The 27477-nt window shown below is 43.4% G+C and overlaps 1 protein-coding gene across 4 annotated transcripts; it reads left to right on the plus strand.

Annotated features, from left to right (window-relative positions):
• Positions 1 to 1026: 1026 nt before the first annotated feature.
• Positions 1027 to 26959, plus strand: CAMSAP1 (calmodulin regulated spectrin associated protein 1). Of its 4 annotated transcripts, none has more exons than XM_066201007.1 (19): positions 1027 to 1125; positions 1779 to 1941; positions 10295 to 10557; positions 10747 to 10908; positions 11526 to 11606; positions 12561 to 12593; positions 15817 to 15958; positions 16915 to 17054; positions 17154 to 17250; positions 17724 to 17901; positions 18466 to 18560; positions 18921 to 19005; positions 19382 to 21818; positions 22513 to 22649; positions 22746 to 22954; positions 23041 to 23143; positions 23473 to 23588; positions 23854 to 23972; positions 24749 to 26959. In XM_066201007.1, exons 2-19 carry the CDS (start codon positions 1779 to 1781, stop codon positions 25049 to 25051), a joined length of 4863 nt encoding a protein of 1620 aa, XP_066057104.1. In that variant the 5' UTR covers positions 1027 to 1125; the 3' UTR covers positions 25052 to 26959. The 4 variants fall into 4 exon arrangements, with proteins under 4 accessions (XP_066057104.1, XP_066057106.1, XP_066057105.1 ...); XM_066201008.1 differs by lacking the exon at positions 1027 to 1125 and adding an exon at positions 1387 to 1400; XM_066201009.1 differs by lacking the exon at positions 12561 to 12593.
• The last annotated feature ends 518 nt before the right edge of the window (positions 26960 to 27477 follow it).

Raw genomic sequence — 27477 nt, forward strand, 5'->3', positions numbered from 1 at the left:
GCTGATACTTTTTGATATAAACCAAATGTTTTATTGAGCCGTGCTGACAGCAGAGAGAAATTTCAACCCTTCCCTCACTTAAGAAAATGACTGCTTTGGTACAGAGGAATCTATCACGCACCTAAAGGTTCCCACAGCTGGTGATTTTTGTGGACAGACAGTTTCTTTGGCATTCCTGTGCTTTCCTGCATCCAAAGCGAAGGCTGGGGGAAGATGCCAAGGGGTTGTGACCCCGTGGGGTGAGGATGGGGTGGGGGCTCAGCAGCCCGAATTCCACCTCCTGTCAACCTCCTTAGGAGGGCCAGGACCTTCCTGAAAGGTCACTGGAGTGGGACACGGCTCAAGTCGCTCTCATTCCCCCATTTTTAACCAAAGACGCTCTTTCTCCATCATGACTCCCACAGGGCGGCCCGCGGCGCTCCCCCAGCAGCCCTGCCCCTCAAGATGGGGTAGGGGATGAGGGCGACAGGGCTGCGAGGCCAGGAGCACCGTGATGCTTGTGGGTCTGTGAGGTGGGGCGGCTCCATGAGGATGGTCCGTGAGGGGCTGTGGCTCCGTGAGGGGCTGTGGGTCCATGGTGGGCTGTGGGTCCATGGTGGGCTGTGGCTCTGTGAGGGGCTGTGGGTCCATGGTGGGCTGTGGCTCCGTGAGGGACCGTGCGGGCGGCGGGGCCGTGAGAGGCGGGTCCGCGCGCCCCGCGCGGTCGCCGTGGTAACGGTTGCCTGGCGCGCGCGCGCACGCGCAGGCGCTCCCGCCTCCTTTGCCCCGCTCCCTCCCGCCTCTCCCTTTTCCCGCCGAGCGCGCGCGCGCGCGCCCCGGTCCGGGCGAGGCGGGAGCGGCGGGAAGGGCGGGGGGGGGGGCGGGGGGGGGATCGGAGAGACGGAGAGGGCGCGGGCGCGCGCGCGGGGCGGGAGGCGGGCGCATGCGCGCGCGCGCGCGCGCGCGGCCCCGAGCGCTGTGGCAGCCGCGGCCCCTCGGCGGCGGCGGCGGCGGCTCCGTCCAGTGCCTCCCGCACCGGCACCGGCGCCGGGCCCGCCGAGCCTCCCCATCCCCGCCCCGCCGGGGCTCAGGGCACCGCCGTGCCCTCTTCCCGAGCCGGGGATGAGGCAGCGGTAGCGCGGCAAGGTGAGGCGGCGGGGCCTGCAGGCCGCGGCGGGCGGGGGGGAGCGGCGGCGGCGGCGGGGGCTCGGCGGGGGCCTGCGCGGAGCCGGCGCCGGGTGGGCTGCGCCCCCCGCCTCCCCCCGCCCTCATCGCCGCCGCCGCCTCCTCCTCCGCCCGGGTGGGGCGGGGATGCGGGGAGGGGGCGCCGCCGGCCCCCGGCGCTGCTCGGCCCGGCCATGGGCGTGCGGGCACGGAGCCTGTGCTGCTTCTCGGGGGCGAGGCGGGGGAAGGAGCCGCAGGTGCTGCCCCGGCTCTGCCCCGGCCCCGGCGCGGCCCCTGGGCGGGCGGGGAGGGGGCGGCGGTACCTGCCCGCATTGTTCGGGAGAGCCCCATCCTTCCTTTATCCCGTCGGCAGGTGACGGGGCTGCGCCTTTCTCCGCTGCCTCGGCCGGGGGCTCGCCCAGCCGGGCCCTGCCCTTGACAAAAAAGGGATGCTCGCCCCGGGCTCCGATGCCTTTTGATTTCCGAGTGGGTTCGGAATCGCTGCATGAGCCCTCCCGATGGAAATCCCGAAGGATGTCGGGCCTGTTGTGTGCAGCCTGGCCAGCCCCTCTCTCCTGTGTGGCTGTAGAATCGTCGGCTCGTGTAAAAGTCTCTGCCTTTTGTTTTTGTTTTAGATGGTGGATGTTGATGTTTGTGCGGGTGGAGATAGTACCAGAAGAAAAATGGATGCTCTGACAGATAGTGCAGTTGAGATTGTCCCTTTGGAGCTCTATGATTCAGCCAGAGCAAAAATAGCTGCTAATCTACAATGGATCTGTGCTAAAGCCTACGGAATAGGTAAGATCACCTCTGTCATGAAGTCATTCTTGATTTTGTTCTTGCTTTTTCTGTCTCCCCTGCTGTTTCAGGAGTAATTAAATTTGGCTTTGTTTTAAATATCAATAATATGGCAGCCTGTTCTCTTGTAATACTCAATCTTTGCTGGTACCTTTAAACAGGAATAACGGGACTGTATGAGATGCCCTGAATCAGCAGACCTAATGGTGAACGCTCCCAGATGGTGCTTGGCAAGAATTTCCTGCCTCAAAATGTTTAAATCCTTGCTTTAGCTAAGCAGACTTTGTTCCACGGAGCTTTATGTCACTGCTTGCAGGCCCCAAGTCCCTCCAGGTTTTAGGTTCTTCCTTGTCTGGTCGTCTTGTCCAACAGATGCTGGGCCCTTGATACCCTTTGTATGCTCAGTCAGGACTTCTTTTTTCTGTCAGATCGCGGTTTTACATCCCAAATGTTCTAAAAAACAATCCATTTATGTTCAGCCACGTTTTTGTTTTATGGAAAGGGATGTTGAATGAGCAGATGTAGTTTGGGCGCTGTGACGTTAAAAAGCAGGTTGTAGGGGATGGAGGAGTTCTTTCTTCCCTCACGTTGTCATAAACTTTTACTGTCAAACGTGGAAAAATAAATATTCCTCGAGTATATTTGTACAGTGTTTTCTTGGCAGCTGTTGAAATCTGCTTTTTTGTTTTGAACTAGATCTGTCTCGATGTACAAGATACACCTCGAGTATAAGTGGCTTCGTTATGAAGAAACAGGATGCAAAGTATTGCATGGGTCTGTTTTATCCAGAACAAAAGATATAATAAAAACATGTATAGAGGCTTGTTTTGGAAAATGAGGTGGCCCTGTTAATCTAAGTCTAATTCTCCAAACTCATAATATGCTTAATGGATTAGCTCTGGCTTACTTGGTGACAAGGCTGAAGAAAAGTGGTCCATTCCTGCCATTAAATATTAATCCTCGCTGGAATATTTTTTTATAAATTATTTTTCTTCTTAAACATTTCCAGCCCTGTCAGTGTCCCGCTCATCTTGGTGATTGTGGGGAAAAAAAAAAAAAAAAAAGAATAAATTCATAGAGTTTACAGTGTTTAGTGTATTTTGTTGTAAGCAACAAGAGGCAAAAAAAAAAAAAACCCCACGGATCAGATGACGCCTGAAAATGTGGGAATTTGGGGAGGGTGTCAGTGGAACGTTGATAACTTAAAAGAACAGCACAGGCACTTCCTGATGTAAATATTTCTCAGTTACTGGAATTGTTTGTAACATTTCCTGAAACTTTTTAGCCATCCACAATAAAAGGGCTATTCCCGAGCTGGGGATGCTCTATTTATATTGTGACTTTGTTTCGAAGGAGAGCTGATCCTAAATGGGAAGGGACTGGCACGGCTCCTACGCTGCAGAGAGAGCTCCCTGGCCTCCTGCTGCTGCTGGGTGGTGTCTGCTCCAGCACTCAGGGTTCTGCCTGAACCTCTTGGACCAGTTAATTGCTTAATGGCAAGTCTGTTTATGCTCCTGACAGCGCAGGTTGTAAAAGTATTTGGCTTTCCTGTGACTAAAAGCTAAAATGAAACAGCTTTTCCCGTGGCAGAATTGGGATCTCTGGCTGCAGCAGCCTCTGCCAGATATTATCCTTGCATGTTCATCCTTAGGCTTGTTCAGATTACAAATAACAACAGTTAAATGCCACAAACAATAGAAAAAAAAGTAGTTTTTCCCTCCCAGTGAATGAGGGTTGGTGTCTGTGTGTGTCTTTGCAGGACTGTGGCCCGTGGAAATGTAGTTTGATTTTTGAAATGGCTCCTGCAAGTCTCTGTCACATGTTAGCCATTACTGCTGGAATAGCATTGCACAATCCCTAGAAATTTATAAGCCTCTTTAATTCATAGAGAGATGGGTTTAAGAAGGTTTCCTGTGTGATTATAATTTTGAATAATGCTTGAATTTAACACATTACTTGTCAGCTCCCAGGGTTGTGTTTTTGTCTTAAGATACCAGATGTTGTTAAGTGAGTCTTGGGCAGCTACAGTCAATTGTGATTTTATTATTTAAAATCTCACTATGCAGATTAAGGGGTTTGAAGACACTTTATTATTTTAGACATTTCTGGTTAATTTGGTAAAAAAAAAAGCTTATCTATTTGTAATATTAAACACCTCTGTTCTGAAGTAACTCTTACCTGATAAGGTTTCCATAACTGCCTTCAAGTGAATGAATTTTTTTTATGTTAGATTTGGATTTGATTTAAGAATTGACATAATTTTGTGCCTTAATCCTCCAGATTCTGGTACCTTTCATTTTCATCTGGGTAAGACTGAGCTCGTGGTGCAGAGTGGAAAGGGTCAAGAGCAGGGATTTGATGCTGGTGTAGACTGTTAGAGAAAGTCATTCATCTCTGCAGGTTCTACCTGCAACTGCATTTTCTCTTTGCTGTTAAAGGATATTTGAATTCTCAACTTCTAAGCTGGCATTTAAATAGGAAAATTCTTCATCCTTTGTTTTTTCTTTTCCTCAAGGACAAATCACTGGGAGCATGCATGACAAATAATTTTAAGTCCTACTTTGGGCTTTGTTTTATTTGATGATGCAAGATGATGCTGTCCTCTTTTTCTTTTTTTTTTTTTTTCTTTTTTTTTCACCTTCTGGCCATGAAAAGAGAATTTTGATAGCCAGACAACTGTGCAGCTACACAAACACTGCAAGACAACTCCTCACCTTGCCCAGGAATTGGGCTGGATGGTTTGTTCCTGGAAACCTGCAGCTCCTGGCTGTGTTGGATGCCTGGCTGGCACAGATGGGCTCCAGAGGGAAGTCCTACAACTGTTTGTGTGAATTCCAGAAAGCAGAGGGGGAAGGATGTCATGAGGGAAGCTCTTTCTCCATTCCCTGTCATCCATCTCCCTAAATAAATCTGGGAGTCCTGACATGGATCGCTCTCACTCTGAGCACATCTGGAAACCCTCTGTACCCTGGAAAGATTCTAAGTCCCTTTAGCTGAGGCAGTGGTTTGAGAAAATGGACTTGAATAAGACCAGAATCATTTTTTTTTTGGGCTCAAACTTTGATGAGAACCAAAGGGCCACTTCAGGGAATTCTGATTCCTGATTTTTAAAGGGTTGAGGAGCAAAGCTGCCACTGAGTGTGGGGAACTTCAGCTCACAGAGGGTGAGCGTGGGAGGCTTGGCAAGCCCTCCATGGAGAGATCACTTTTCCACAGTGGTTGGAATGATCCAAGCAGGAATGAGGCCAGGCAGAGCAGTGGGAAGTGGACCTGCCCCTTCAGCCCCACTGGCCCCTCGGGCTCTGAGCAGTTGGAAAGAACAAACTCAGCACGATTTTATTTGGGAAAACGGACAATGACAAGGAAAAATCCTGATTTCCCAGCAGATTTCACGTGGCGCTAGTTTATGTGTAGAAATTATGTTTTCCATCATCATGGCTATAATATTAAAATTTAGGTATTGAAGGATATGGAAGTGTGTCAGTGTTGCAGTTTGCTGTGAGCAGTGGGTTCTTTGCAACCCTTTCCACAGTAAATATTGTCGGTTCTGTAAAACAGCTTGCAAAATTCGGATTTTTCAAAAGGGATCTGATGGGTTTTACTTATTTATCAGGGCTGGGAGCTTTACATAGTTTCCAGACTTAATGCTGACAGTAGCCTGAAACCTTTGGCAAGATGCAGGCAGGACAGCCAAGGACTAATGGAATGCATTGGAATAGAAATGCAAGTTTGGGTGGTTTTGGTCTTTGAATACTTAGACCTTACTTGTTAAATAAGGTTTTACAGTGCTGTAATTGCTCCCCACAGTTGGTAGAAGCAGTGTGAGGATGCTTCCTAAATTCCCTAAATCCCTGGATTCCCTGCTTGTCTTTTGTCAGCTTTCTCCTCAGGTTGATAGTAAAAATCCTTCTAAGTAAAGCTGTTGTGTTTAGCAAATATTAACAGTTAAACGTTTGTTTCTTTAATAGCACCTGTTCCATAAACACTGAAGTACCATTGTGTGAAGTTTACAGGGGTGTAGGATTCCATAATTATTATTTTGTCTCTCCTGCTTGATCCAGGATTGTGGCTTTATCCTTGATCAAAAGATATGGCAATGAGTGCAGTCACTCTCCCAGCAGTTTGCAAAACCTTTAGCTTGGGGTTTTCCTGCCTGTTGTACGTAAATTTTCATGTGTCCTGTTACAGCCTTGAGAATTCGGTGCTGTAACAAGAAGAGACACAAAATGTTTATATTCTGGTGGTCTTAGTGCTGAGAAGGTGGAGTTTGTGCTCAGCTTGGACATTCACCCAGTGCTGAATAATTCTGGGAGCGGATACTGATACTAACGAAATCCTACTCAGAATTTGAATAAGCTCTGTGCTGTTTACCAGGACAGCTTGGCTCCCTTTCCATGTGAAACCAGTTCTTCGTGCTTCTGGAGGTAAAATAACATCTGGGGTGGATCCACCCCGTCACTTCAAGGGATAAGTCAAATTTGTTCAAATTGCTGTATTTTTCTTTATCAAGCCATGATCAGGTGGTTGTCTTTGAACAGGTTTTTGTAAGTGAGATGATAAAGAAACGCTCCCTCCCCTGAAGCAAGGAGAGTCTGGCAATAATTGTCCCTCTTGACAGTTGTTGCTGGTTAAGTTATTTTTGTAATCCTCTCAAAGGTTTTGTGCTTGGTGATTTATACTCAGAACTGACAGTTTTTGATACCTCAGAACTCACTGATACCATGGAACAGACCAAAAGAGTGACTGAATGAAAGGATTGTATTGGAGGCTTCTTTATAAGCAAAAAAAAAAAAAAAAAAAGACATGATTTAATCTGGTTTCCTTTAATTTGTTAAACTGCACGAGCAGAAATTTTTGTAGCTCCAGCTTAGGTGATGATTTCCCAGAAGTTAATTTTTCATGTCAATTTTTTTTCCAAAATCCAAGGCATAAACGTGTAAAACCTCAAGTTTTAATGAACAGAACTTTTCTAACCTCGAAGTTCAGTTATAGGTCATGAAAAGATGCTGATGGAAACTGGGGCTTGGAAAGCCTGGGACATTTTCTTCAAAGAGAGCTTTGGCACATTCTGTAATGTGAGGCAAGCACAAAGCCTGTGACACCTTTGGTTTGTCTGATCCATAAAAACTGGGGAGAAAAGGTGTCCGTGATAGCTTGTGTGTCCATGGTGCGTGATTAATTAGCATTGGATTAACTCTGATGGGCTATAATTGCCCTCAAAGTGACAACTTTTATTCCTGAGCTTTCTGGCAGCGTGGCAATTCTGTCATTTTTAGGGAGAATGAGCAGCCCTGGGTGCTGCAGGTGTTTTCTGTGGCATTGTGCTACAGGGAAGGATAATTAACAGGTGTGAAAGGTAAGATCAGTGGCTTCAGTTGCACTTTCAGATGCAGATTTCAAATATTGAGGACACCTCTCCGTTAAAGCCCTTTTTTGTCGGTTCTGTGTTACCCCATTTGAGTCAACTGCATTGAGTACACAACTTCAATTCTATTTGGAAGTTTCCCAGCTCAGAATGATACACTTATTTAGCATCCTCTTTGCATTGCCATTTATTTCTCATTTATTTGTGCCTGCCATTATGTCCAGTGTGAAATAAATCAAATATTATTGAATGAAATAGTAAAATTAGCATTGTCACTCTTGAGCTGTGGTGTGGTTTTTATATCTTAATTTTTTTGTGGATCTTTAATCAGGACATAAATCAGGTACAGGACTGTTCCTATGTGTGACAGACTGTACTGATGTAAAAAATAAACCGGGGCAAGTGTTTACAGTGAAATAAGTTGCAACTATGGGAGGATTAATGTTGATGAATAACTTCCTGTGATAGTAGGAAGTCAAATTATTAATCCTGGTACTAAGTGTTATTCCCACCCAGCCCAACCCTTAATCCTGGTCAATCCAAATCCATTCAGTCCTTAAGCAGTTATGTGGAGATCAGAAACATGAAATTAGAGGATTTTCCAGTATAAAAGAAAAAGATTTCAGGTTTCTTGACTGAACTTTCAGATTAAATGACAGGATACAAGTTGTTGTTGTTTTTTTTTTTCTTGTTCTGTGTTTGTGTGTTTCGGGTTGTTTGTTTGGGGTTTTTTTTTTTTTCAACATATTGATTTCTGTGACATGGAATCTCCTCACTAAGAACTAGATCCATTTAGTGCTAGAAAAGGCTTTTAAAAATCATTGAAATGGAGCTGGTTTAATCAGAAATTGATGTGGGAGTTCTGCCTGCCCCTGTCACATGGGAGACTCAGCCCCAGCTCCCACGGCCTCCCCTGTGTTAATAATGTGTGTAAAGACCCCAATCCTATAGATTGACTCCCTCCTGGGCATGTTAGTGGTGCAGAAAAACCTTTTCCCTTGCTGTGGTTACAGTCTGTAAAATAATCACAGTCTCTCTACCTTGTGGAGGAGGGAAAATCACGGGGAAAATCCGGATCGTGGGGCAGGAGGTGTCCTGGAGGGATTTCAGGGCTCTTTGTCCACCATCCCAGCCCAATTCCAGGCAATCACCTCATTTCCCCAGCAGAGGAGCTGGTGGAGAGCAGGTGTTAGACCTAAACCCCTCATCCAAGTGCTTCAGACTTTTGGAATTTGCATTTTCTTTGTGTCGTTTTTTTTTTTTTAAAAAAGCCTTTAAAATTTGGAGTGGTGCTAATGCTCTGCCAGAGATGTACGACTTCATGGATATTTTATGAGCTTGTATTATTTCCTTTCACAAATAATTCTAGTACAAAGCAACGTGTCTTTGGTTGTTAAAGGTGTAGCTGCTTGTAATGAACTAAAATGTTGAATTATACGAGCCACTTTGCATTTGGATTTTTGGATCTTTCCTTAGAAATGGATGCTTGAGTTTTCTATCTGGAAATGGAAATGGCCATTAACTGGAATGAGCTTTCAACAGCCTTTGATTTTAGGTCAGGTTGACTAATGTTAAGAAGATTAAAAATATCTGAATTTATTACGTGTTTCACTAAAAATGGACAGCCATGTTAACAAACACTACTTAGGTAGTGCCAGTGAGTTTGATTGTGTCTCTTCCAACCATCTTCAGCAGAAAGTCACGTTCAATGTCTCAGAAAGGAAAAATAATCATCTTCATTTCAAAAAAACTTCAGAAAGCTTTTAAACTTTCTTCCCATTCTGAAAAAGAGGGCCAGCACTGTCTGACTAGCAGGAGCTGTTAGACAGCACTGGTTTGCTGCATATTTTTATTTGAGATGTGCTTGTGGCTCATGCAATAACACCCTGTCTCCATTCCTCTTCTTTATGAACATCAAGTGCTCTGCAGTGTACTAATATCGTGTGGCTTATTTTGCAGCTCAGAGATATGTGTAGGAGTTTCTTGGAGTAGGGAAATTTAATTATTCTGGAAATGAGCTGAATGAAAAGTAAACATGCTGCCAAATTAATAATTCTTTTAAGTGTGGATGTATATATTTAAAATGAACTGCTTAAGTGACTTTGGGGAAAGATATTCAGAGTTACTGGATAGGATTAGATAGAATTTTATGTTGGAGATTTAGGAAATGTCAGGGTTCTATTAAGACAATACACTTGAGGCTAGAAAATATTTTTCATGGAGTTGCAGACTCTCATTATTTCTGCTCAGTTGCTATAAAGATCAATAGCTTCCAGGCTGGTTACCCAGTATGAGGAGAAGGATTTCTTTTGGGATATAGAGCAAGGGATGGATTTGAGATGTCTCGGACATCTTTAGAGTGATTGGAATATTAATTGTTGTTAAGGCCTTTCTCTCCTGCCAGCTCTGAGCTGTGCTGGGGAGTAGTAAAAATGTGTTCATGGCTAGGGCGAAGCCTTCTGTGCTGCTGATTTTAACTTCTTCTAAATTTCTACACTCAGGGTCTAGATTCAGTTTGATAAAATCCCAACACAACTTCTGGAAATTGGGCCAAGGCAGAAGTTCAATTTTAGACTTGGTTTAAAGTTCCTGCTTAATCCAAATGGAGTGGTTTTGCTTCCTTGGCTTGAATTATTTAAAGGCTGAAAGCTGCAATAGTTTGATTGAGTGCTTTTGACAAAAAAAACAGATAATCAGCTCACTGGTTGGTTTGTAAAACATTCAAGGTTTTAGTCAGATATTTTGTTCTTTTCGTTCTGAGTTCCCAGAATTCATCAAAAATTTGGTGGCTTGGTTTTGCGACTGGCGAGACCTTCTTGGTGACAGAGCCTTGCAGTCATCCGGTTGTTGTGGATACTTCGAGATTTTGCTTTGAAGGTGTGGCTAAACCTTGCCCATCTGACACCTGTTTTAGTGATCTAAACACTGATAATCCCCAAAATAAAATAGGAAACCCACTGACATCCACCAATCACTTGACTGTTGCAGACAACGTCCCGGAGGAGCTGAAGGACCCGTTCTACATCGACCAGTACGAGCAGGAGCACATCAAACCCCCCGTGATCAAACTGCTGCTCTCCAGCGAGCTCTACTGCCGCGTCTGCAGCCTCATCCTCAAGGGGGATCAGGTGGCCGCCCTGCAGGGACACCAGTCCGTCATCCAGGCGCTGTCTCGCAAGGGGATTTACGTCATGGAGAGCGATGATACACCCGTGTCTGAGTCTGACCTGGGCTCCGCACCAATCAAAATGGTGAGCTTAATTAAAACCCACCTAATCAGCTCCTTCTTATTTAACGCTGTTTAAAATGGGAAACACGGCGAGGAGCTCTGGATTTCTAGGTCGTTAACCTTAGGAGTGTTTTGGTTTAAATACACTTAGAACGTGCCGTTTTTTAAAAGGGATTTTATTTTCCAATCCCCTCTGTTTTTCTTCTCGCAGAGTTCTCATATGGCAATGATTGATGCTCTTATGATGGCCTACACTGTAGAAATGATCAGCATTGAGAAGGTGGTTGCCAGTGTCAAGCGTTTCTCTACGTTCAGTGCCTCAAAAGAACTGCCCTATGATTTGGAGGACGCCATGGTTTTCTGGATTAACAAGGTAAAATTTGCTTTGGGAAAAGCCTGCCTGTCTTTTCTTGTCGCCTTTCAGATTTTTAAAACAGATCCTGATGCGTGTCTTACCTGTACATTTATATCATCTCCTTTTACTTTTGCAACTTGTTTTTTTTTAGGGAAGAATAAAGCTGGTACATTTAAAAATAAAGAAGGTAATCAGGAAGTAACTTCGAAAAACTGTAGAAATTGGATTCTTTCTATTCAGACAAGTTTCTGTGAGGTGGTTTTTTTTTGGTTGGTAGGGGTTTTTTAGGTGAAGTTTCACTGTTTCATGCTAAATAAGAGGATGGAGTTAACTCTGACTGGATGGAACATTTAACAGAAATGCTGAAATTTTTGCAAGGGGAGCAGTTAAGTTACTCTAATTCGTTTGAGTGACAAGAGTCACATTCCAAAGAGAACGTGTCCTTGCAAACCCAGGATTGTGATTTCAGTTACTGCTGATAGAGAGTTGGTCTAGAAAACTGCTGCACCATGTTTTTCTATGAACTTTTTATGTTTGTAGCATGAATTGACCATTAAGTGACAGGAGCAAGGAGGGCACTTGTGGGAACATATCCAGGTGTATCCTAATTCATTTTCCATGCTATGCCCTTTTAGGTGAACCTTAAAATGAGAGAGATAACAGAGAAAGAGATTAAATTAAAACAGCAACTAATGGAAAGTCCAGGACATCAAAAGGTAAAACAAATTTGTCTTCAGTTATGATACTGTGTGTTGATGATGAATGGATTTAAAATCAGTATTTTCTTTGCCAGAGAAGTGTGAGGGCTCCTCAAAAGTGAGATTTTCTGCATGCAGTTTGTTTTGTCTCTGTCATCAGTGCCCTTCCTTGTCTTTGAAGCCCACTGGTATCTTCTGACTTTCCTTTAAGTTTCAGTAGGATGAGAACAACTTGTTTCAACTGAAATAACCTGTATCAGCTGTATGTGGGTAAATATGACTCAGCTTTCACAGCACAAAATATATGTTATATATTTTGAAAGCTCTTGGGGCATATTCTTTTTGCATGGGTTGTCTGTCTAATGTGTATTTAGGGACTTATTCAGGTTCTATCTAGGAAGGATACTCTTGGCATTCAAATGTTATATATGTGTGTTTGTAGTTTTTTTCCAGCTTTTTCCCTTGAAATTATATCAAAATGCACTAATATTGCAAAATGTAGCACACTTTCATTTCTGGAGAATGCCAAAAAGGTCTTTCTCCAACATAATGTCTGTCTGAACTCCCAATTTGTGATTTCATAAACCCTTAAGATAAGTTACAAATAATCTATTCTTTCCTCAAATTGGCAAAAGGCTCAAAGTGTGACCTATGAACAAGGCGCAGTTGTTTAATTTTCATGTTAGTGGCAAAGGTTTTTTTATGTGCCTTTTATGGAAAATAATATCCTTCAGCAGAAAAGAACTGCTTAATTTACAAGTTGATCTGCGCTCTAAAGGATCTCTTGAATCATTTGACCCTATTGGCTTTTGGGTCTCATTTTAGTACCTTTAAATCTAAATTTCTAGGCAGCGAGCCCTCTGAAATATGAAAGTGTTTATTGCTGAAGTGCATTTAAGTATTACTGCTTTTAACTTGCCTTGCTGATGTTCCTTTCCTATTCCTACGTTCCTTTCCTTGCTTCCTGAGCAGTCTCCTTCCAAATGGTATTGGAAATTAGTACCTGTAAGTGAACTACTTTTACACCAGTTGTCATCCACAAAACCATGGCTTTTGAAACTTCCCTCAGAGTGTTTGCTTCCATTCCAATGCTTCTCAGCTGCTCTTTGAAAAAAACACCTGTGTGAGCTTTTGGGTCATCAGGCTTCGTTCTCATGGCGTGCTTTCTGCATACTGTACAGCATTACAGCATACTCACTTTGCAGCATCTCAGAACTGCTTCCACACTGCAGGAGTGAGGGAGTGGCAATAAAAGAAAACTAGAAAATCACCAGTTGAAATGATTGCATTTGGTTTGGTTGGGAGTAGGAGCTGATGACAGCACTGAGGTGAGGGAAAAGCTGGGCGGCTTAAAGGGCTGCCTAATCTTGGAATCCATAGTTAAGATACTCTCATGTTTGTGCTTAAATAATGCTCTTACGCTGCTCCTGCACCTGCTCTGGTGCAGATTTGTAAATCTGTCAGAGCCAGAGCACTGCTGTTCCCTGAGGTGGGGCAGGAGATTGGCCAGACTAGTTTGGAGGGACAGTTGCTGGGATTGTGTGCTCAGTTAAGGAGCCTGGAGCTGGCACAGAGAGAGGGAAGACAAGTTTGCACATTGGAACAAAATACTGATTTTTCTTTGTGCTGAAGTATGAAATTGGAATATCAATTCCACTATTTATTAAGAAAAAAAAACCCCAACAACAAAATCGTGCTTCTGGAAATCCTGCCTTCTTTTGTCAGAGTTTTCTGGGTTTATTATTTCAACTTGCAGAGATTTTCCTTTGTTCCTTTGCTTTCCTTAGCTTTGATGCCCTTTCTCCTGCCCTTGCTGGAGCTGCTGTTACTCATTTTCTCTCTGGGAAGATGAGCTGTTATCTCAGTTGTTAATTCCAAAGGGCAGAGCACTTGGGAAAGGCAGGTGTGATCAGGCAGCTTCCCCATGATCTCTCTGCCTTCCCACAGAGAGCTCAGTCCCACTGCAGCCTCCTAATCCTCTGTTTGAACCAGATCTGTGGGCTGGAGTAAAAACTTTAAATATCTGAAATTAAAGGAAGGGGTAAACAAAGGCTGTCTCACCTCTAGTCCAGTTAGATTTTAATGATTTACTGCCAGGTTTTGCAAAGTTGTCAGATCCTGTCAATTCTGTGCTTTTTTTTATTTTGTGAGTTATGTTTGCTTGGGGTTTTTTTAATACGGAATGATCTCATTTTCAGAAGCACCATTTCTGCAATTACTGCATACAGATATCATTCATTGTATGCATGGGCAGGAGGGTTACAAATAAGGAACAATTCAGAGTTTTCAGTAAAAAAGACTGAAGGGTTAAGAGAATAACGGCTGAGCAAAAAATAAGGAATTAAATTAAGTCCATAAAAAAAAACCCTTTGATAAATTTGTGGGGTTTTTCACCAAAACCAAAAGAAACAAGGAATCTTTACAGATTTTAGTTCTTATTATTGACTGTGGTTGATTTAAATTCCATTTAAGCCTATTGGAAAAGAAATATTTGTATCTGCTTTAACTACGGGAGGAATTAAAGTTGAAAAAGAATTTCTCAAGGGTTTGTTTTTTTTTTTTTAATATGCTTACTTTAAGTGGATAAATACTGACCCCTTCAAGCTAACCAGTTTACCTTGGTGTGCACACTTACTCTGCCAGACTTAACAACCACACTTTTAGTGCATAATGGATGATGCTGATGCCTTTGATTTGTTTCTTGTTTGAATAATCACCATCCTATATCTCACTGTTTCTCTCTGTGTAAGCCTGATCTGATGCATGCCCTATCGCACTGCATGCTGGAACCAGTGGAATATGCTCGTGTGGTACAGTATGATTCCCATTCCATTACATCTTCGTGGAGTGCTCCAGGCTGGGGAAAAAAAAAAAACAACCCAATTTGCACCTGGGAAAAGGACAGGAAAAATAGCATTAGCATGCAGAGATAGCTTTGAGTTCCTTGGGAAACTTAGCACAGCATGTGCAAAATAAAGAGAAGAAACTGGTTCTCCTTGCTCCAAGCCTTCTTCATTGCTCTGAACAGATTTTTTCACAGCCTGTGCCATCCTAAATTGACACCTAGGAGTGTGTGTGTTTGTGTAGAGCTTTCCCAGGCTGGCTTGGGAAGTGTAGGATGCCCTTGGTAAAACCCAGCTCTCCTCTGATGATTCAATGTGTGGTTGGTGTGTCTGCGCAGCAGACGAGAGGTTCTGTTCAATCCCAGAGCCATCAATGCCCTGAGGTGTCCAAGGGATGTTCCCCCAGCACTGCCAGGTGTTTCTGCCAGGCCCTGCAGTACGTTCTGCTTTTGCTTTCCCACCTGCTTTGCTGCTCAGTTTAGACACAGCCTCCCATAGTGTGTTGGATGCTCAGGAAACAGCAACCCTGGAACTTGCAAAACTTGCAAGAAGCAATGCCAAGATTTGTTCTTCAGCTGACTGGCTTTGGCAGCTCCAAATTCCCTGAGGGCTGCGGGGTGGTTTGCACCAGAGCTTGATTTTGATCTGTAGTAAATCAAGGAGAGTTTTGCTGGGGATATCAAGGCCTCCTCCTCTCTGACTCTTTTGGAAAAGGCCAGGTTTTTTTATTTTTGCACAAGACCTGTGTTGCACACAGATGTGCTATGTTCTGGTTCTCTCTGAGAGAACTTTGCTGTCTGTGGACACGACAGCAAATCCATGGATGTGGGTAAGGTATGAGAGATCACCAGCCCATCAGGATTATTTTTGCTCTGTTTCGTTTTTCCCAAGCTTCAAGTGTCTTCATGCAGGTCCTCATGTCTCTTTCTTTGGATCTGCTGCATTCATGCATCTGTGTGGAAGGGTTTTTGAATTTAATAATTGTAATAAGTTAAAACGTGTGAATGGAGCGAGGAATCCGGCAGCAAGGATTGCTGCTGGGCATGAGGAGACTGAATGGCAGATGAGCAACCTGCCCTAGCGGAAGGTTCCCTGCCCATGGCAGGAGGTTGGGTTAAGGTGATCTTTAAGGTCCCTTCGAAGCCAAACCATTCTAGGATTAAAAGGGAAACACCATTTCCTTCAGAATTGGCTTTCTCGGGGAGAAAAGCACAACTTTGTCAGCTGGGTTTGACTTGGGGCAGAATGGCAGAAAGGATCCAGCGAAAAGAGCTTTCAAGGCTTAACACAGATTCCTTTTCTTTGCTTTTTTGGGGGATTTTTTTTTTTTTTTTTAATCTTTTTACCTCTTCAGCATGATGTGAGCCCTTGTTTTCTCTCTGTAGGTGCGTTACAGAAGGGACCACCTGTCCAGCAGGCAGTTACCCTATTTCCCTGTGCTGGAAGATCTGATGAAGGATGGTAGCGATGGTGCTGCTCTTCTAGCTGTGATTCACTATTATTGTCCAGAGCAAATGAAACTGGATGGTATGTAATAAAGGTTTTGAGGGAATAAAAGGAATTTATGAAAGGCTTTCAGGCTTTGGAAAGCTGAACTAGAAATACATGAAAAATTAAAAATGCAGCACATTTAATGGGCAGTGGACTATGGCAGGTTGGAGGCAGGTCAGATATGGAATCTGCATTTAAAAAAGAATCTCTCATGGATTTTTTTTTTTACCTACTGTATTTAGGACTGTGTTCTGTATATTATCTGAGCTACAAAAGAATCCTTTCTTTTCCAGTTTTAGATGATGTGCCTTTCTTTGCTCAAAATGAGCTCAGTTAATGCCATAAAAATGGAGTACATGTCCATCACTGTCAGCTGATCATTCTCATGTTTTTCTTGGCATAACTTGGCATTTTAAAATCTAGATTTTGAAATAGTTTCTCTCAATCTGCAGAAATTTTCACTCTTGAGCATTGCAAAACTTGAGCTCTCTTCCCCAGAGAGTGTTTTTCTTAATGAACCAATGTCCTTGTTGCATTAACTTCTGCAAATCAGCGTTTTGTATTGGTTTTTAAATTCTCAGATATGTTGTACCTTGCAGAGCTCCTGAGTGTTTTTAGAAGGAATCAGCACTGTGAATCCTAGGAGTAACCCTTTATTATATGCAAATCAAGATGTCTGGTTTTAATTGCTTTTGTATTTTGTCATTATGTGTGTTCTCTGTAGCCTGTTTACCTTTTCTGTGCCTGTGATAGACAGAATCCCCCGTGGATTCAGAAATGAATGCAGAACTGATACTGTTCTCTGTGGTTTTCTTCCTCCTTTTCCTGTCCCTCCGGTACTGAGCAGGTAGAGAAATGACTCTGGTAGCCAGTAAATATCCAGTGCTGGTGTAGAGTGTGTGCAGTTCAGTATTTAGTGTTTCTGTGAGGTGGGGGTGGAAGGGTGATCCCTTGGGACAGAACTTACTCAGCCCTCTCTCTCCCTTTCCCAGATATCTGTTTGAAGGAGGTGACGTCAATTGCAGACAGCCTCTATAACATTCAGCTTTTGAGAGAGTTCTCAAATGAGTACCTAAACAAATGCTTTTACCTCACCTTGGAGGACATGTTGTATGCTCCTTTGGTTTTAAAGGTAAGAAACATAACAAAATGCATATTTTTCAATAAAATGTGGGTTAATCATGAGTGTTTCCTTAATGTGAGGTGTAACTTTCCTTTTCTTCTGTTTCAGCCTAATGTCATGGTGTTCATTGCAGAGCTCTTCTGGTGGTTTGAGAACGTCAAACCAGACTTTGTACAACCTAGGGATATCCAGGAAATAAAAGATGGTAAGTTTGTAACCACAGATAACTGGTAGCGTGTTATTTAGAAAATATTTACATAATACTTACATACTTACATTGCAGTGAAACTGTTGCCTAGTGGTGTTTCCTTGGAAGCTTTATTTATACCCAAGGTTTATAAGGTTTATATTTATATTTATACCCAAGGTTTATAAAGGGGATCTTTGAAAAGCAGTAAAGTGGAAGGAAAATTAGTCCTAAATCCACTTGAGTTTAAATTTTTTGGCTGGATAATTTCTGAACAGGTAATTTCCCCTCCCCTAAACCCGCTAATTAATTATTAATTTGTAACTTCCATTAAGCTCACCAGTAGATAGATATTTTAAATAAAGACCAGTACTTCAGATTACACTGTAGACTGTTCCCATTCTACCCTGTGCTATCTGAGAGCCTCCTGTGCTGTCCTGCTCCCTCCCTGGCCACTGCGAGTCGTGTTGATGCTGTCCCTTTGTGCCCAGTCAAGGCAGTGATGCAGCAGAAGAGCAGCCGGCCCCCTGTCCCCATTTCCAACGCCACCAAGCGCAGTTTCCTGGCCACTCCTGCCAGCCCAAGCCCAGCAGAGCTGCAGCCCCCAGCCCAGGCAGCCCCTGAGGCCTGCAGCAGGTACTACCTGCACCCCGAGGAGCCTGACTACCTGTGAGTCTGCCTTTGTGTTGTTCCACCTTCACTTTCTGCCTCTCTTTGGATAACCTGGGGGTTTGTGCTGCTGAATGTTGTCATTTTGCCACAAACTGAGTGACCTGAAGGGGCTCCAGTGCTGGGCAGGAACTTGCTCTTGTGGAAAGTGTCCCTGTCCATGGAACTGGATGGTCTTCAGGATCCTTTCCAACCCAAACCATTCTGGGGTTCTGTGAAAACAAACTTCAACATGATCTGATGTGCAGGAAGGTTAATGAAAAGGGTTTTCAGCTGACATGAATTTCATGGTGACCTCTAAGTTATTTCAGCCTTTACTTTGTCTTGAGTTTATTATTTACATAAGCGATGTCTTAAATCCACTGTGTTTAGAAACTTGTTTAATTTCAAGTAATAAGTTTTTGTGTTGTGAAAATGTGAAATGTGAAAAACTTCTCCTTAAGGAACTACTTAAAAATTCATGATATTACATTTTTATGAGGGTGAGGGTAACTTAGCAGTGTAACATTTTTTAACAGAAAAAAAAATTCTTTGTAGTAATGAGTCCTTGCTTTTCTGAATTAGTGGCAAAGGAGGAAGCCCTGCCTTCAGCCCTTCCCATCCACTGCTGCCTTTGAGGCAAAAGCAACAAAAATCTTTACAGGGAGAGGACAGCCCTGGTAAGTCTGCCTTGAATTTGAATTTGCCTTTCAGCAGGCAATGACTGTCAATGTCCATGAAATAATTAATTAAAATATAAGGTAATTTCTAGAAGTGATTTAGAATTGAATTAAACTGCAGTAACACAAGTGGGTGAACATGTTGAGTTAGAGTAAATCCTAAAGAGCTTTTAAGAAACTTAGTGGATTTTAGTTTTTTTCAGGCTTTGACTGTGTCTGGTGGCAGCTGCAGGAAATCTGTTTTCTGCTGCCATCTGTTGGGGAAGGAGTTGATTCTGTTTCTATATTTGCTCTTAACTGAGGTAAAAGTGCTGGTTTAAAGACCATTTCTAAACTGTTATCAATTAAAACCCATTTCAGGCCATCGGCACCGTTCGAATTCCCTGACCCGTGTCGATGGGCAGCCGCGAGGGGCAGTTCTGGCATGGCCAGAGAGGAAACCCAGGTGAGGGAGGCATTTATTTATTTATTACAGCGTTGCTTGACGAAGTGCTACTGTGACAAATTGATCGTGGTAATGAGGTATCACTGCCCTAGAACTGCACTGACAGTCACTTAATTTTGTTTTCTCTTTATGTGCACTTTCAGAGCTGGCTGATTTTAGATTTGCAATTGAAAATACGTCAGATGTGATTTTCAGGAGGTGCTGTTGAAAATGGAAGTGCCTGAAGTTGCTGCTTGGTTTTGCTGGTCACTTGTGATACAGGATGCCTTTTTAAAATAAAACAACAATTTTAGCTGTCTGTATCATGGTCTTTATTTCAACAAATTGTACCTTGTCATGCTTGAGTGTGTCAGGAGATTCTTCTTATCTTTTCTAGGCCTCTGTCTCAGCCAACACCGTTTGCCCTTCATCATTCTGCCAGTACTGATGTGGACCCTGGCTCTGGTGACAGCATTAGCCTGGCCAGATCCATCAGCAAGGACAGTCTTGCTTCCAACATTGTCAATGTAACCCCCAAAAATCAGCCCCACCCTCCATCGGTGAAAGCGAACGGGAAGAGCCTGCTGAACAACGTAGAAATGGAGGATGAAGATGAAGAGCTCATTGCAATCATCAGGTCTGAAGAGAGGCCGAACCGTGGTGACCCTGAGGCGCAGAATGCAGCAGCCAGGGTGCCCAGCATAGTGGCCACAGCGTGGTCTCCAAAAACAAACAGCGAGCCTACAGACAGCAAACCCGAGAGTTTTTACCTGGAGCCTTTAATGCCTGCGGTCCTGAAACCAGCCAAGGAAAAACAGGTCATCAATAAAGAGGATGAGTGTGGGGAGGGGAAGCAGAGGAGTTTTGTAACAAAGAGGTTAAATGAAGGACACTTGTCTTTGCTCCGCAAGAAAGCGACGAGCAGTCATGGTGAGCATGACCTCAATAGGACTTTTACTCCAATTTCTAGCTCTGATTTCACTCCAGTTGCAGATGCCGGTTCTGCAGATGCAGTGGCCCTGGGGGAAGCAGGTGTAGAAGCTTCCAGACCTTTGGCTAGTAGCAGTTTAGATCCTTCCTCTCAGGAGCTATCCACTGGAGGATTCTTTCTTCATGCTGCTAAACCTGACGATGAGGTAACAAGTAAAGTCAGTGTGAGTTATGGGAAAGGTCTCAACCTGCACGTTCAGGACACAACCTGGACTATGGTGAGACAGGACTCGGAGCCAGATCTCTTGGACATGGAGGATGCTGACCAGGATTTGGTGGCCATGGACAACCACCCTGTAGTCGCTAAATACATCGGTGAGGAGGAATCTGCCAAGCTGCAGGAGGATATGAAGGTGAAGGAGCACGAGGACAAGGACGATGCCAGCGGCCGCTCCAGCCCGTGCCTGAGCACCATTTCCCAGGTGAGCAGCGTGTCCATGGCCAGCGGCAGCGTCCGCATGACCAGCTTTGCTGAGAGGAAACTCCAGAGGCTCAACAGCTACGAGACCAAGTCCAGCACGAGCAGTTCCCAAAAAACCACCCCAGATGGGTCAGAAAGCTGCCCAGCACCACTGACCACGTGGAAACAAAAGCGAGAGCAGAGCCCCAACAGGCAGAACAAAGACAATGTGAATCTTTTAGCTTCGGAGCTGGTGCAGCTCCACATGCAGCTGGAAGAGAAACGCAGGGCCATAGAGGCTCAGAAGAAGAAGATGGAAGCCTTATCAGCAAGGCAGAGACTAAAATTGGGCAAGGCAGCTTTCCTGCATGTTGTTAAAAAAGGGAAATCTCCTGATGGTCCACAACCTCTTAAACCAGAACATTTTGGAAAAGAATATTCTCGGCACAATGGGGAAGATTTAGATGAAGTTTCTTTGGGTTCCAAATCTGAGGAGTTTCTTGTGAAAGAGGAGGAGAGAGAAGAAATGCTCAACGATTCTCAAGAAGTGGCAAAAGTAAAAATGCAGGAGGGCCTGGCTTTTGCTGAGCAACACAAACCAAAAGACCCTGCTGCTCTGCACGATTTGGAGAAAAGTAAAATTATTTCTGTTGCCCTCCTAGAAGACAACGTGACTGAAGCAGATATAAATGAATGTGATCTTTCTATCGAGAAGCTGAATGAAACAATCAGCACCCTGCAGCAGGCCATCTTAAAGATTTCCCAGCAGCAGGAGCTGCTCATGAAATCCCCAACAGTGCCATCCCCAGGAACCAGAAGTAACTCTCAGGACCAAAAGGTGAAACCTTCCATTCATTTTGTTGAGCCCCTGTCTCCAACTGGAATGAACAGCCTGCGGAAACCGCCGCGGCTCGGCCAAGGGAGGACCCCCCGCCCAGGAAGGCCCTCAGAGCTCAAAGTCCCTAAGGACAGGCAGCAGAATTCAGCACGTGTCAAAACCCCAACTCCCAGCCTAGAAAACCTCCCACATTTGAGACCTTTCCCACCCAATAGCTTGGCAAAGACGCCCACGGAAGTGGGGTTGGAGAGCAGTCCTGATCATGGAAGTGGTTCCCAAGAGAAGTGTTTCTTTGATACCTATAGACTTCATGATGAGAGCAATCAAAGGGCACTTGTTCTCTCCACCTCCAAAGATGCAAATATTCTGTCTGAAATGAGCAAGGAGGTGAATAACAGCTTCAAGGAAGCAGGGTTGAATTCTTCTGATGGCTCAGGAAAAGAAAATGTCCCAGTGGATGAGCCCCTGAGAAGCAAGGCTAATCTCATTGAAGTAGATTTGTCTGACTTAAAAGCTCCAGATGAAGGAGAACTTGAAAACCAGGATAGCTCCACGGATATGATTAGTGAAGGTGATCAGAAGTCTGGTGTGGGTTTTTTCTTCAAGGTAAATGTGTTACCTTTCTCTCTTTGGCTCCTGTTACACACTCAGCCAGCATTAGAACTGGTGTTTCCCAGTCTCCTGATGGAGCACAACCCTCATTGGCTGCAATATTTGGATATAAAAAAAGCTGCACTGGAAAACAATTACTTTTGGAAGAACAGAGAGATCTGCTCTTAAAACATTTAATGTCTTAATTTGTGCTTAGCAATGATTATTGCCAATACTGCAAATGTGCTGACATGATGATACTTCCTCTTTTAGTTTCTCTTTCAAGAAAGTCAAACTAGTCTCAATCTCAGGGAATTTAACTTTTGGGGTCTTTCTAGTGTGATTAATTCTGTCTGATTATCATTGCTCTGGGATTATTTGTGGTGTCCATCCTGGCCCACATCATAGTTGCATTGTACTTTGCAGGTCTAGAAGGTTTTATCATGATTAAAGATATTTAAAAACAATCAGAGTAAGATGAGCCCCTTTTTTTCTCCTGACAAACTTAAGGGAGCACTAAAACTGTCTCTTAACTTTTTCTTGAGCAATGAGGGGTTTTGATTTACATTCATCAATTCTAAAAATGTAAAGATTTCCAAAAGTAATTGTTTTTCTTCAAATTTTCCTGGAATCATCAGCAATCTTATGATGTCCAGCTTAATATTTTGTCCGCTATTCCTTAAAATCTCTATCCCTTTGGATTTTGCAGGATGAGCAGAAGGCAGAGGATGAGCTGGCCAAAAAACGCGCGGCGTTCCTTCTCAAACAGCAGCGCAAGGCCGAGGAGGCTCGGCTGAGGAAGCAGCAGCTGGAGGCTGAGGTGGAACAGAAAAGGGATGAAGCTCGGTAATGACACACAGAAAAAAAAATTATTTCCCTTTATTTTCAAAGCTGAGGAAGTTGTTCCATGCTGAGTGCACTGATCTTGTGTTTGCTTGGCAGCCGAAAAGCCGAGGAGGACCGGATACGGAAAGAGGAGGAGAAGGCTCGGCGAGAACTCATCAAGCAGGAATATCTAAGGAAAAAACAGCAGCAAATTTTGGAGGAGCAAGGGCTTGGGAAGCCCAAATCCAAGCCCAAAAAGCCCAGGCCAAAGTCAGTCCATCGTGAGGAATCTTACAGTGATTCAGGCACAAAGTGTTCTTCTACACGTAAGAATCTGAATTTGTCGGCTCTCCCCGAGTTTCAAATCTGCTGTAACCAAATGTGTTTGACGTTTTCTCTCCTGTTTTTGTAGCTGATAATTTGAGCAGTGCTCAGTCTGGTTCCAGTCTGTCTTTGGCCTCAGCAGCAACAACTGAGCCTGAAAGTGTTCACTCTGGTGGCACTCCCTCACAGAGGTACAGCCAGGTTCTCTTGGGTTTCTCTGGGGGTGAAACAGTTTTGGGCTTCGGTGCTGTTTGCTTCCCCTCACTGCCAGAGGAGCACAGTCAGCACTGCTGAATTCCTCTGGTTTATGTGGCTGCCAACTGCAGTGCTCTGTACAAACTTGCTATTTTTTTATTTTCTCCCAGAGGAGGCAGAGTTTTGCTTTGATTTCTAGCAAGGAGAATCTGAATATTCTGGGGGGGATAAGGGAGAAGAATCTGTTCCTTTCAGGGACAGCAGCATTTTTGTGAGATATACCCCAAAATCTTGGCATATAATTTTTTATTTGTTTCCCTCCCAGAGTTGAATCAATGGAGTCCTTACCCATATTGAGCAGAAATCCCAGCAGAAACACAGAGAGAGACTGGGAGAACGCTTCCACAGCATCTTCTATTGCCTCAGTGGCAGAATACACAGGTGCCTGCTTTGTTTTAGTTTAGTTTGCTTTTGTTTAGTTTGTTTTATTCATTTATTATGAATACCGGGTCAGGAAAACCTGTGATGTGTTTCATGTTATTTTTGAGAAGTTGTCAGGTGTATTTTGTTCTGTTTAATATCTCTTAAAGTAAGTCATTCTAGAAAAATAATGAGGTTTTTTCCTTTTTTTTTTTTTCACTTTGTATGAAAATCTTAGTGTTCATAAATATCAGGCAGATAATTTTGACTTATTTATCTTCCTTAGGTCCAAAATTATTTAAGGAACCCAGCAGCAAATCCAACAAACCTATTATTCACAACGCTATATCTCACTGCTGTCTTGCTGGAAAAGTGAATGAACCACATAAGAACTCAATATTAGAGGTAAACGTTAAAATTATTAATGCACTCTCAATCACATGGGTCTGTAATGCTGATTTCATAATCCGACTGATATGTTGTGTGAATTCCACTTCCTAAAACGTGGCTGTGTAGAGCATTTTTTTTTTTGCTTTTCACGTGGAAAAACACAATCCTGTATTTAGAGTCCTGCTTTTAGATTTATAAAGAGGAAATTATGTTAAGAGGAACAACTATTCAGCTGAAAGCTTGGCATGATTCTCCCCGTGAACAACCCCTGTACTGATACAGGTTAGCAGGTGGTCAGAGTGTAATGAACCATGTGGAAATGTATCAATCTCTGAGGGTCCAGCCTTTGCAGAGAAGTGGCTAAAATTAATTTCAGCCAGACTGCTCTTCAGAGGTGTTTTGTAAAGCAAAAGGTTTAATAAAACAAAATAACAAAATAACAAACGTTACAGAAAACAAAGGAAAAGCTGAGAAAACCTTTGACACCCTGCTAAAACACTCCAAAATGCCCTTTTCTTTCTTTGGGCCCCTTCCCAAATACTGAATGGTTTAGGAGGGATATTCTGGCCTGCTGCAATTAAGATCACCAAGAGGCTTTGAGCTACACTCTCAGAGCCCAATCCATTCTCTTGTGCTGGTGCTGAGCCAATCACTGCCAGGAGGGTGTGGAAAAATCTCAGTAAACTTCCTAAAATATCTTGAGGTAAACCAAAACTCTTTCCCTATTCGGAAACGCTTTGCTGAGTGTGGGAAATGCATCCCTACGCTGTCCCTGGTTGTCTTTGCTACAGGAGCTGGAGAAATGTGATGCCAACCACTACATCATCCTGTTCCGTGACGCCGGCTGCCAGTTCCGAGCACTTTACTGCTACTACCCCGACACGGAGGAGATCTACAAGCTGACTGGGACAGGGCCAAAGAGCATCACCAAGAAAATGATTGATAAACTCTATAAGTACAGCTCGGACAGAAAACAGTTCAACGTGATCCCAGCCAAAACCATGTCGGTGAGCGTGGATGCTCTCACCATCCACAACCACTTGTGGCAAGCCAAGCGACCCGCGGTGCCAAAGAAGAGCCAGACTCGGAAATGACACCCAGCCCCTGGGGAGAGAGAAGGTTGGCTCACTGGGATTGCATTGACAGAAGACATGTTTACCATTTTCCTCCAGTTTGGTCTGAAATGTGCAGAACCAGAGACATTTTTTAAGAAGCTTCGGGACAGAAGAACCGTGGATGCAAGTTCTTGAGGATGAAGGAACGTTGCCAGTGTTTTTTTTTTTTATGAATGATCAATCTGCTGTTACACCCAATGCTAACTACTGTGGCTTTCAGCTGATGAGGGACTGTGCATGTAGCAAGATCTTGAACAAGTGGATTTCCTTTTACTTGAAGCTTTTCATCGGTACAAATTGGGAATAATTTAATTCTCTTTCCTCTCCACCTCATTCCCTCTTTTTTTCCTGGCGTTCTTAAAAGTTGGCGAGCTCCGAACTTGGGTAGAAGGATTGAACAGATCTGGGGTGAAGTGCTTTGGGTTTGGTTTGGTTTTTTAAACAGTCTTTAGGGAAATCTTCCTTTCAGACCTTTTTGAGGAACTGTTGAATACATCCAGTTGTTGTACTGTATCTACTGCCAACCTAAGTCCAGCTCTCAGATTTCTGAAAAAAGCCCCACCTTGTGCTGCTCAGAACAGAGTTTACTCGCAGGATCTGTGTAGGAATAAGCATTGCAAGGATTGCAAAAGCCAGTCTTTTTCTTAAATAATAATAAAAAATAATATAAAAAATGGTTCACAGATATAAAGATCTCTGGAATACAATCATGAAGAGGCATAACAGGTGCTACTAGCTGGAATGTGCCTGGCTGAAACTTAAGGCAAGCTGAATGGAGCCCAGTCATTACTGATTTCAGTTTCAGGTAGTGTCCTAAAGATTTGTTTGCTTTAATAAAGGTGGATGCTGGTAGGTATAGAAGATTTCCACTCTGAGCACGCTACTCCTGTACGACGGTGCACTTAATGATCACAGATTTTAATGTTTTTATTACATCATGAAATGTAATTCTACTTTCTTTGTCCTGTCTTTATTCTGAATGAGCAGCATGCTCTACAATGAAGAGTGTGTTATGTTTTTTATTTTGGGTGATATATTAATATATATTGATTTGTTTTTCTCATTTGAAAGCGATTTTTAAACAGAGACATTTGCATTTGTTTCAAAAGCCCAAATAAGTCGAATGGCTTGGATTTCTTTTCATGTTGAAATATTAAATCTTGAGTTATGACCTTAAAAGTCTTTGTGTTTCGGCAGATTAAATTTTTTGTCTGTGGTAACAGGGTATATTTGCAGTTCCTTTTTTTTTTATTTATTTTTTATTTTTAACCACTCCCACGTCTCATTCTTGGCCCCAGCCGGTTCCCAAGTAGGTTTCTGTAGCTATTCCCTAATTAATTTAATCTGCTAACGAGCTCCCGCTCCCTGGGTTTGACACTTACTACCTGCAGCTCCTGTAGGTTCTGACTTGGGTTTGCACATGTTTACTTTTCTTTGAAGTGTTACTTGAATTTGTGTCTCTCGAGTGCAGAAGGTCCTGCCCTGTCCTCGAGAGGAACTGAGCTCTAAATCCAGTGTAATTATTGACCTTGGAGAGGATGGAAGGTGCAGAGAGTTATTGTACATAGGGGGGATTAGGGGATGGGATGAAGTGCTGGGTAGGTAGAGCAAAGTGAAGGGCTTCCAGTGCAGTCTCTCCGTGGTTTTTTTCCCCTTCCAGGACTCCCTGACTAGGCTGCTGCAACTTTGTAAATTATGTTAGATAGTTCGCTGCTTGTAAATAATTTAAAGGCTTTATGGTTTCTAAAGTGCTAAGTATTAAACACCGTCATGAGTGTAACTTTTGTTACCATGCTTTTCATGCTTGTGCTTTATTTCTCACTGTTTGATATTATAAACCATATTTATTTTATGAAACACTGAAATTTAATAAAAATCATTAACTGATTTCCTTTTTTATTTCATGTGTGCTTTTGTTGGTGTGACACTTCATCCCCTCCAAGAACTAATACACTTTAAAGATGTGCTGTTCTGTTTGGGAAAGCTTCAACCTGCAAGGAGTTGCAATAACTTTGTGGCAAGAGCTTATTTCTCCTGACTGCAGTGGGACCAAAAAGCTCTCAGAAAATTGGGAAATAGTTGAAGGAATTATTTCATCAGACTCTTGAATCTGTCTGCTGGGGCTCCTTTGATCTGTGGAGTCACTCAGTGACAGAATTTTGGTAATTTTCTAGTCAGTGTTGAGGTTTGGGTTAAATTTCTGGAATTCTGAGTGCAGAGGATTTCTGACTGTGGCTTTAGTGGCTTCATGTTTAACCCTTCCCTCCCAAGGACAGAAAATCCTGGTGGTGTAGCACTGATGAAGTCATCTGACCCTGATAATTGAGCTGCTGTCACTTCTAAAAAATCCCTGCTTAGAAAATGGGATTTTTGTCCTTTCAGAGCACAGTGTGAATACCTGAAAT

The sequence above is a fragment of the Chamaea fasciata genome, unplaced genomic scaffold (assembly GCF_029207755.1).
Source record: "Chamaea fasciata isolate MVZ Bird 193981 ecotype frontalis unplaced genomic scaffold, bChaFas1.0.hap1 SCAF_20, whole genome shotgun sequence".
Taxonomy (NCBI): domain Eukaryota; kingdom Metazoa; phylum Chordata; class Aves; order Passeriformes; family Sylviidae; genus Chamaea; species Chamaea fasciata.

Excerpts from the sequence above, each read along its gene's own strand:
- CAMSAP1 (XM_066201007.1), top strand. The coding sequence starts at position 1,779 with ATGGTGGATGTTGATGTTTGTGCGGGTGGAGATAGTACCAGAAGAAAA. Across the intron at positions 18,561-18,920 it reads ACAGGGAGAGGACAGCCCTG|GCCATCGGCACCGTTCGAAT; the intron begins GTAAGTCTGCCT and ends AACCCATTTCAG. Across the intron at positions 19,006-19,381 it reads TGGCCAGAGAGGAAACCCAG|GCCTCTGTCTCAGCCAACAC; the intron begins GTGAGGGAGGCA and ends TATCTTTTCTAG.